This window comes from Sardina pilchardus, chromosome 18 (assembly GCF_963854185.1).
Source record: "Sardina pilchardus chromosome 18, fSarPil1.1, whole genome shotgun sequence".
Lineage (NCBI taxonomy): Eukaryota > Metazoa > Chordata > Actinopteri > Clupeiformes > Clupeidae > Sardina > Sardina pilchardus.
Window position 1 is genome coordinate 16,568,956 of NC_085011.1, and position 11,092 is coordinate 16,580,047.

The 11,092-nt window shown below is 43.3% G+C and overlaps 1 protein-coding gene across 1 annotated transcript in view; it reads right to left on the reverse strand.

Moving 5' to 3' along the window:
* eys (eyes shut homolog) overlaps nucleotides 1-11,092 on the reverse strand; it is a 204,334-nt gene that overhangs the window by 98,988 nt on the left and 94,254 nt on the right. Inside the window, exon 35 of the mRNA XM_062520401.1 lies at nucleotides 591-781. Coding sequence (XP_062376385.1) covers nucleotides 591-781 — 191 coding nt within the window. The remainder of the gene's footprint in view (nucleotides 1-590; nucleotides 782-11,092) is intronic.

Genomic DNA, 11,092 nt, shown 5'->3' on the forward strand with positions numbered 1-11,092 from the left:
TACTGTAAATCCTGATCAATTTGAAGCTTCTGCCCAGTAACATGAATCCGTGACACTGCACACGAGGCCCACACTGGCATTACCTGAAGTGTAAAGAAAAGATAAAGGTCCGCAACACTGATAGCAGCTCCCAGCTTTATTTACTGTAGCACTGTGCTAAATCTCTCTCTCTCTCTTAGCAGAGTGCTAAATCTCTCTCTCTCTCTTAGCACAGTGCTAAATAAACCTGGGAGCTGCTATCAGTGTGCGGACCTTTTTCTTTTCTTTTCACGTCTTTTTGGTCCAGCACCTGCACTACTTAGATGTGCGCGCATTCTCTTGTTTTTGTAGCTCAGTAATTATCATTTTGCAATCTGGAACAAGAACTTATTTAGAAACAACAAAAACGACTTTTACTGAAGCTACAGTATGGTTGCTTTTTTATTTGTTCGCTTCGCGTCGTGCCTAACAACGCCCCTTAGCTGTTCGATTATACAGTATAACGCACGGCCTCTCGGGGCTTATTGCTTAAATAAATCCTGATCAATTTGAAGCTCCTGCCTAGTAGCATGAATCCGTGACACTGCACATGAGGCCCACACTGGCCTTACCTGAAGTGTGCCTTGCTGAACGAAGAGCTTTATGAAGAAGAAGGCGCTGGCGTCACGCCCTTGGTCTGAGTAGAGCAGGGTGCCGTTGGCCGCCAGCGTCTGGAAGCGCAGGGTAATGGTGCTCATGGTGCCCAGGTCAACTCCCTGGAACTCCAGATAAGAGTCGCCCGCGTACCGCACGTAGCTGATGTCTGTGAAGAGAGAGAGAGAGAGAGAGAGAGAGAGAGAGAGAGAGAGAGAGAGAGAGAGAGAGAGAGAGAGAGAGAAAGGGTGATCTCCAGGGAAAATAAAATATGCTAGGCAAACTTTCAAAACTGTTAATTGGATGCAAAATAGAAAGGTGTTGTGCTGCTTTCGAAGTTTGAAGGTGTTTTCTTACGCCACCATATAGTGGGCACACCACTTGTATTCCATATGCTGCGTTCAGCTGCAAACAGTATTATAACTCAATATTCATTTTATGTCCAATTAATCTTACTGTAGCTTCAGTGAAAGTCGTTTTTGTTGTTTCTAAATATAAGTTCTTGTTCCAGATTGCAAAATGATAATTACGGATCTACCACAGTATCCATGACACTCAAAGTGCTAATTATCTGAATGATATGTGACAGCACAAAGATTTCTGGTACTAATTGCCTTTACGACATCCATAAAACTCTCTTAAAAAGTATGATGACCATAAAGAAACATGTAGGTCTAACTAACTCTTAAGCTGAAGTAGTTCTGAATAGCCATTGTCTCAATCTGCTCAATAAGTTGTCATGCAATGACTGTCTGAAGAAGGAAAGGGAATATGTTCATCTTAACAATGTAAAGACGAATATTGGTTTCAGGTGATATAGATAGATAGATAGATACTTTATTGATCCCCAAGGGGAAATTCAAGTATATTATTCAAATATAAGCCACAAAATGCTGCTCTCATAAGTGTGGTTACAGCAGTCTTCTTCCTGGTCAGATTGCGTTTTTCGTAACAGGATCTGAGATCATGCGCCCCCTAACTGACACAGTCACTTCAGTTCCCCTCCAAATGAAGCAGCCCATAGAGATCATCAGCGTGCCCTTGCCATGTTCAGTAGAGTCGAGCAGGCGGAGCACCAGTTCAACAGGACAGCCTGATCCAGATGCTGGAGACAACAGCAGAGCAGGGTAGTCAGAGAGCAGATGCCGTGCAGCTAGTGCCCAAGGCAAGAGCCCCTAGCAACGCTGGAACAGGCGGGCGGTGAGCATAGGGGTGCAATGCCTTTGCCCTCACAGACTGGGATGCAGTCATACAAATGGCCCAGAGTTAATGCCCTCATAGTGGGGTGGCAGTGGGCTCCTCATGTGGGCTTTTGAATGGGTTTTGCGGAGCACTGGGTATGTCTGACCAGGCATGCGGGACATTGTGCTAGAACGAACGCTGAACTGAATGCCAAGGGATCAACCTGAGCCAGTGCCACAGGTGGATAATCCTCCTCTCTGACCACCAGCATACCCCGCGCCACAGGTAGGCAGGTATTTTAGGAGATTTTCAAATGACGAAGCCCCAAAGTTGAGATGGCTTAGAAGCCATTGCGGCTAAATCTCCACAAATCACTGCTGGCAGATGCAGACCCATGGCAGACATGTGAGAGGATCGGAGTGGCAGATTTGACATGAAAGACTTCCCTTGTAAAGTTGCCACAGAGTGACACAATGATATGCAGTCGCAATAGCAAGCCATTGGTGTTTTCCCAACCAAAGGGGAAAAGGTGTTTTCCAAACCAAAGAGTAAGAGTATGCTATAGGCAATATAGTTTTAAATCTTTGGTTTACATTTCAATCTATGGTTTAGGCAAGGAAACACTTCATAGTATAACTGCTATTGGACTTTTACATTCAGAGCAATGCTGGTTTGTTTTTTCCGCTAAAAAGGGCCGCTACTCATCGATAACACGATCCTTGTCGTAGTCTATACCAGCCAGACAGAGACACGAGGACACAAGCACACATGGAAATACACAAATGACGTAGGCTTCCTCTCCTTCCACCTCACAGTCTCAGTACGGTCACTTTTTTGCCATTGCATTTTCTATCTTTACAATCTAATAATAAGACACAATAAACAGAATTAGGCACCAATAAAGCTGAATCAACCAGAGACTTCAACCTTCATAAAAACATACAGTATGTGCACAAAATGCTAAGGGGGCTTATTTGAAAGAACAGCTGCTCATGCTCCAACAGTAATGGCGACACTACTTCTAATTGTGCCCAACACTCTTTCTAGTTTAGAACAACAAATTGGGGGGAAAAAAACTGGGCTATCTTTTGCTTACACTCTCGCTCTTTGGCTTTCTTTATGAAGCGCCCCTTGCAAGAGAGTCACGTAAGCCATGTTATAATGCCATACTAAATAATGAAGCTGTAATTAAAGTTTAAGCAGCGAGTGTGACACCATTATGTTGTGAAATCAGACATGTAAGCCTGTATGACCTTATGTCCGTGATCTTCTTGTCTGCTTAAGTGTTGACTAGGGGGGGTCTATCTAAGTAACTCATTCCAACAACATTTGGTGTAAATGCTGTACAATGCGTGTACTTTTTTTCCTCCTTGCTGTTGTGACCCCTGTGCACTGAAACAGGCTTTTCACACTGATTAACATTATCATCACATTGACTTTCCGCCGACCCGCTGTGAATTCAAGAGCATTACACAACGCTCTCTGACTATTTTTAATAACCTTATAAACCATGTCCTGAATAAACCCCTTTGCAGGAAGGCATACAATACCCACGAGTGCACAGCTTGCCCCGTGCACACTTCAAATTACGCCTATGAAAAAATCTTGTGCAGACAGAAGAAGACATTTTCACACATCTGCACATAAAGTAGACAGGGCTTTTTTTCATTCCCAAGTGTTGCTTGAGCAAGAAGGCACCCAGTCTTACTACCTGTGCTAGCTAGGTCTCATCAGTGTGCAAAGACCCCTTGGCTTTGCCACAAGCTGTGAAGCATGTAAGTGCCGCCGGCAGTACAGGCGGCGAGGAGATACCAAGCTAAGAGGTGGGTTTATTACATGGCTCATTGTAAGCAGTGGCGCCGCTGCCTTCTGCAGTCCATGTTAGCGGATAATTGCAGGACATTTTGGTGAAAGTCGCACCGGCTCCGAGCTTTATTGGGGGTAGTGACGCAGACAAGCTATAGTAGACTTAATCAGGAGACTTGCACAATTTTGCAGAGAATGCTAGGCGTTCACGCCTAATGAGTGTCTCATTTTGTTGAAAATGCTACATTTTCCTCTCTCTCTCTCTCTCTCTCACTCTCACTCAAGAAAAGAGAGTCCTACGCAGTGACTCCCACACAATGTTATCGCGTTTCATGTTTGTTTCCTGTGTGTTTTATTGGAACAGGACTAGGAAATGAGGCTAAACTGTGTGGGGGAACTGAGTAAGCCTTTGACTGTCTTTGCCTTAGAAGTTAATTCCAAGTGAGATGTCACCATACAAATGGAGGCTTTAAAGGCATTCATATATGACTCCAATTATACTGTTTTTACAGCTTTATCAAATATTGTTTCATTTCAAAAGCAATGTTTTATTACTGGGGAGTTTCATTGACAAGTCGGAAACATACGACTGGATGCCATATAGTGGTGGCCATTGATATAATTATTTCTAAAATGCAATAAACTAAAGCGCTTCATTTGATTGAAAGGCCAAGTATTTGTTTGATCAGTTGAATAGAAATGGCAGCTTTATAGACAACATGGCCTGGTCAATGCAAATAGCTTTGCCTCTCCTAACACTGGGATATGAAACACTAGACTCAATCACATACAGTAAGTAGGCCTATACTCTAACAAATGAAAGGTTCACATTGTGAGTCAGTTCTGAGTGAATTAAATCGTACAACTGCTTAAAAGAAAGAGTACTACCTACAGCGTAAACCATGGGAGCAAGTGGCATTGTGAACCACAGTTAAGGCAATGTGTTTGTTTACTTTCAGTAGCCAGTAAATTATTCCCTAATTAGAATATCACCCAGTTATAATAAGCCTTGAGTCCATTTTTTTCTAAATGGCGTCAGGGACAATTGCAATTACTGTTTGCACATAATATACACATGCAGAAAATGTGCCATTCCTCCCACACTGCTGAATTGGATTTAAACTGGCGACGGGAGCAGGAGTGCATAGCCGTGTGTTAAGTAGCCCGGCAAACAGGCTGCCATTTTAGAGCTGCACTGCCGTACTCTTGTGCTGATTAGATGGGTCCAGTCGGGTCGGCCCCTCCTAGTAAACCTGTACCTGATCTCCCACATACTGTAGGCTAGTGACATCAGAGGAAACCTGCTGTTTTTATGATAAGGTATAAAATGTGTCGAAGCACGTCGACAATAAACAGCCCATCATTCAAACGCCGCAATATACTAATCAGCCTGCTGAATTTACTCGTTGTCGTTTGGTTCCCACAGAAACGCATAAATCTGTCGGCGCGGGCTGTAGTTCGATACGACCAATACCTGCTCGGGCTGGCCAGCATCTGAGCAGAGATGAGAGAATTATCGGGGGCAGGGGGAGGCTCTGATCTGCGGAATTAATGAGAATTGAATGAATTGTGACTGAGGCTGCGCTATCTCCACCCCCCGTTCTCACACTGAGCCCCTTGCTTGTGCTGATGATGGAAAATTACCCCTCAGAGACAAAGCCATTCATTAATTTTAAAGCCTTGTTTGGTCTGATGTAGGCTTTGATGCAGTCTTAGGCGACAGCCAGGAGGTACTGGAATGGCTAATTAGCAGTTAGTTCCAGTCTCTTTCCCAGGTTCCACTGTTTTGTGCACTGACTTTCATTCGGGCTTGCCAGCCACCAACTTTCTGTCTTTTTACTGCAGTCCTCTGGAACAGGAGCGAAATTCTATTGCCCTTTAGGCAATCATTCTGTTTTTACATCGTAGGAAGATGCCCAATGTTTGCTCTCCTTTGAGACATTTTTTCTTCTCCACTCAATTGCCAGAAAGGAAGGCAGGGAAGGCAGAAAAGGTGCCTTTCACCATTTCAAGAGGCAGGTAAATGCACAATTTGGAAAGAGAACAACATATTTCGGGGTCTCAATTCATAAGGCAGTGCAATTGCTCATTAATTAAGCATGCAAATTCCCGACTTGGGCCGCAGCTCATCTGCATTGGTAGCTTCCATTACAGGGCGTGAGGCCGTAATGAGGGGATGCAGACATGGAGGCGATGAGGGTAACAAGGATGGATGGCGAGCAAATTAGCATGTACAGGTGTTCAGGCAGGTAATGATTTACTTACGGTCTCCCAGCTGATGGCCATAAGCCTCTGCTGTTTCACAAGTCAATGCCTTGTCTAATGATACCATAAGAGGTGCAGATGGAGAGATAGATAGATAGATAAATAGATAGATAGATAGATAGACAGAGAGACAGAAAAAGAGAGAGATAGAGGGAGAGCATGAGAGAGAAAGAGAGACTCAAGGTAGGAAAGAGAGAACAGTAGAGAGAGTAAAGAAAGGGGAAAAAGAAAAAGAAGAGAGAGATAGAAAGCGTTGGCGAGAGAAAGAAAGAGAGAAAGGTCCAGGAGAAAGAATGTTGAGCGGCTGGCTAGCTGGCTTGTCAGTTGTTTTCCGTGGCCCATCGTTGATGGCTGAATGAAAAATGCAGTGCTAAATGCCACTCGCTTGAAACAAGAGGACTGCGTGCTCTTTACTGTTACCCATTCACTTCTCAGTGTACATGGATTTCCACTTCCTCTGTTAGGCCATCAAGTCTGAGTGGGGGGGAAATGACAGTCCACCGCTGCCTATACATCCCTTTCTCCTCCCTGCAGCAGTGACAATATGTACGTATCCTGAATCCGATGACACCTTTGTAATTCATGCATTGTATGTGCTGACTCTCGGTGAAGGTGTGTGCGTGTGTGTGTGTGTGTGTGTGTGTGTGTGTGTGTGTGTGTGTGTGTGTGCTTTTCCTGCCTTTTCTTTACTGGCCTCAATCCAGACACAGCCTCACAGCGTGCTCAACAAAACAGACGGGTGGTCAATCAATTTGGCTTATTTCCCTCCCTGAAAAATACATCAGCCTGATGCCCTCAACAACCAATCCATAAAGGAATTTCCTTGTGCAGGTGAAGGCAGTCACAAGAAGGGGGGTGGGAATGGGGGTCCAGTCAATCAGAAAAGGGTTGAGTCAGTTAGGACACCCCCGTGGCAAAACATCATTCTCCAAGCCCTCAATGGGATGCTAGCACAGCTTTGGATATTTCATCTGCCTGGCTATTCTATGGGCCATAACTTCAATGATGGGCTAAGTGAATAGTCAGGCAATGAGCAAAAAATTAACTAAAGCTAATTTAATAACCTTGCAAAAAAATCAATGTGCTAATTTAATACCATGTGCAAGATCCTGAGTGTAAACATGGGTGGGGCAGTGGAGTGCTTGTGTGCATGCCACATGATAGCCTCAGTTTCTTTTAAGTTTTATTTTTATAAAGACAACACACATTAATCAAAATTTGTGTAAATGTGCCAGTGTTAGCCAGCTAATTTTCAACTGCAATCTTTTGGCAAGATTTTGTAATAACCATGAATTGACTTGGCCAGTTGTTATGAAATGCCAAGATACTGATCAAAATTAAATCACATTAAAAACACAACAAAACAAAGACATTAAAAACAAGACATCTCAACATAAGACAAGAGATAAACCATTTAGGCAAAAACAAAAACACAGACACGGAGAAAAAAACAAAACAAACAGAATCAGGACATTTGCACGCCCCCCACCAATACAACATAAAACCTAAACATCAAGTATCCACAGACACTGGCAATGCATGGGACACTTGGCTCGTTGTCCTTTGCTCTTTGGCCTATTAGGTCCTACTGTATATGTCTCCCAACCTCAGCAGTCTGTAACCATGGAGTTGAGTGGCATTCTATACACATCACTTTTGGCCCACCAGGACTATCACATACTATATGCAATACCACCGAAGGCAACTCTGCTAGCTATTGTCTGGGCCTGATATTTTGGCTCTCCTGATACGGAAGGATAACGCAACATACATAAGAATGATGAGATGGCGTCGTTTGATATGCGAGACGTTCAACACACAGTGTCACAGCTTCTGCATATTTCCAAGCTCAGATTAGGATGAATAGTTTGTTAAGTGGTCTAGTCAGTTCACATTTAGCTTTTCAGCAAATGAGTCTTTTTGCTTTTCCCCCTGAAGGATTTCAATAAGGAGAGGCCTTCACTCATGAATATTCAGGGCCTGTTGTGACACAAGCATGACACTGAGAGCCACCAGAGACGCTGAATGAAACAAGACATCAAAAGAGTTCACACAACACAATTTACACAATGTCAGCATAATTATAATCAATTCAGAAGAGAGCCTTCAAACGTAAAGTTTGCAGCCTTACCCTAGTTTGTTCTGTCCATTCAACAGATTGTAAACTCTGAGAAGTCTACAGTACTTACATTTACAAATACAGCACATGGCCCCTTTCAGTTTCAGATCTCACCGAGGACAGGATCGGCCCTATACCTACAGTATACCTAGACACCTAATTCAATGGCTATATTCACAGCATTTCAAGTGATTTAAAATATTACGCACATGTTCCACACCATACATAATATTGTATGTGTATATATACAGTATATATATGACTAAACAGGATTAAGAGTGAGAACAGCCAATGGTAATAAGAGAGCGCTTCTCTGTGGCCGTGGCCTAATCTGGGGGGGTTTGGGAGGGGGGGGGGGGCTAATGCCACTCATTCCCAGTCCCATCTGGCTGCAGGTGATAGCAGGTGCGGCCGCTCTGCGGTGGGCGAGCGGCGCACGGCGTGAGCTCCTCGTCTAGTGATTTATCTCCTCGCTTTTCTTTCAGCGCCGCACTTACGAGTCGACTGTCAGGCGCGGGTCGCCACGGCACCGGGGGTTTAACGCCGGACGGTCAGACGGACGGACCGCTGACATGACAGACGTGACATAACCGCTCTGTGACTTATGGGATGTTTGCGCGGGCTTTTCCTTTCCACCTCTTCTTTAAAGCGTCTTTTCTTTACAGTGTTAAAATCAAATAGGAGTGATCTGAAATGGAGTAGCTGAGCCTGTGTGGTCAGACAGACTCACATCTGAGGATATTGAGAGTGTAAATAAAGCGAGTTCTTTTAGGAAGGTGTAGATTCCTTTTAGCACACAAGGGAATGATTTATTGTGCATTTTCTGACCTACACACAGTCCAGCACGGGTCACCTGAAGGTCCTACCTCTGTCCGTTGCTAGCCGACAGCCTCAGCACATTTTCTGTTTGCTTAACATTTAACATTTTTTTTTTTTAAGAAAAGAAAAACACTGAGGGAAAAAGTTAACTTCTCTTAGCTTTTCTTGTATCCTTTGAAATTCATATTTCACATTGTTTGAGCTCTCAGGTAGAAAGAGAAAAGACAGGATGGCACAAAGAGTGTGCAGAGGTTTCACCGAGTGCCATGAGAATCTATTTATAGTTGTACCTAGGGCACTGGTTGTTTTTAGAGAGCGACCTAGATAGATATATTCATGAGATTTTTGAGACCTCATTGGTATTGTGCCAATAGCAGTTCTTTTTACAATCAGCATATGATCTCAATATGTCTAATGATGAAATGATCACACCACACTAATTAATGTTGCTTTGCTGAAAATGCATTATACAAGATTAAACGGACCCGGTGGAATAACAAATAGCATCCATAAACTCTTTATGTCAGGATAAATATTAATAACCAATATCAGGTAGGCAATCTGTGTGTATCTGAAATATTTTGTCTTTCATTTAATTTGACTGCATCTGATTAGTATATTATGTTTCATTCATACGCTAACAGTCTAGCAGAACATACTACATCCATCAAAGCAAACAGAAATTGAGGAAAAATCAAAGCTTAACAATGTTGGTTGTTAGTCTTGGGTCATTAGATAGCTGTTCCTAATTGTGCACGATTGTATAGACTGCCATGACAAAACGCTTTTAACAGCATCCTCTATATTGCAATATAAGTCTTTCTGCAATTAACACTACCACACAGTCCAGACAATATGCACTTACACGTTCTGTTCTTACATACACAGACAGACATACAGTACAAACACGCACACAAACACTCACACTATCTCTCTCTCACACACACAAACACACACGCATACACAAACACACACACGCACACACAGTAATTAGGTATGAAACACCTAATGTGGACATCCATGCGAGCGCAGCGCAGCGCAGCACAGCACAGCAGCTGGGCTCAGTGGAGCTGAGGCAGCCTTTTGTCCCAGGCCTGGGCACATCACATTAGAGCCAGCTCACAGGTCACTGGTCAGTGTCAAAACAATACACTGTCTGTAGGAGATCAGGTCATCTATCTATCAAATAAGCGTCATCAGAGCGGGTCAAACTGATGGCCAAATCCATTATTGATGATGGATTTAGGGGGCCTCTTCCAGTTGATAACTTGGCGGCTCGGTGCGGTTTATCGGCCGGCCGATCTCGACCCCAATCTCAACCTGTCTGGACGATCCCTGTCTGATCACTCACTTGCTCAGGCTTCCGCACTTGAGGAAAACTCCGGCGGACACGAGACGTTCTTGAAAGGAGCGCGGTGCCGCGCGGAGAGACCTCGACTCTACATCTATCAAGCGTAGGAGCAGAGACCATCTAAATACGCCCACCACTAAACAACACCAGTCTATGATGACCACTAAACAACATCAGTCTATGATTATCACTAAACAACACCAGTCTATGATGACCACTAAATAACACCAGTCTATGATGACCACTAAACAACACCAGTCTATGATTATCACTAAACAACACCAGTCTATGATGACTGCTAAACAACACCAGTCTATGATGACCACTAAATAACACCAGTCTATGATGACCACTAAACAACACCAGTCTATGATGACCACTAAACAACACCAGTCTATGATGATAAATGTCCAAATGTCCCTTTAATGCGCTGAGGTCTGTAAATATGACCCAGATCTATACAGAACGCCACTGGGGACATCTAAATACATTAGTCATCAGGCACAATTCAAACAATTGAATTAATGATTATTCTTATTCTAATGTGTATTGTGACAGACAAAAACAATACTTAGACTAATATACTGTACATACAGTATAGCCAAAGATAACATAGTCATATAAACTGCAAATCATATTCGAACATCATCAAATTGAACCAAAAGCTAACTATTTTAATTTTACCCATTACAAGTGTCAGCAAGGCTGTTGAGGACGTAATCATATCATGTCAGAATGGTAGTGGAGAGATAGTGATTGAGATATTTGCGAATGCACAATACCACTGCGCAATTACTTGCATGATATCACCAAAACGGCATATAATTGTTTAAGGGCACTGGCTCGCAGAAAATAAGTGCAATGAGAACTCTAAATCTTTATACAACAGAGTTTTTAAGGTCGTCCAGTTTGCCTATGGGAGCAGACAAAACAGGAGC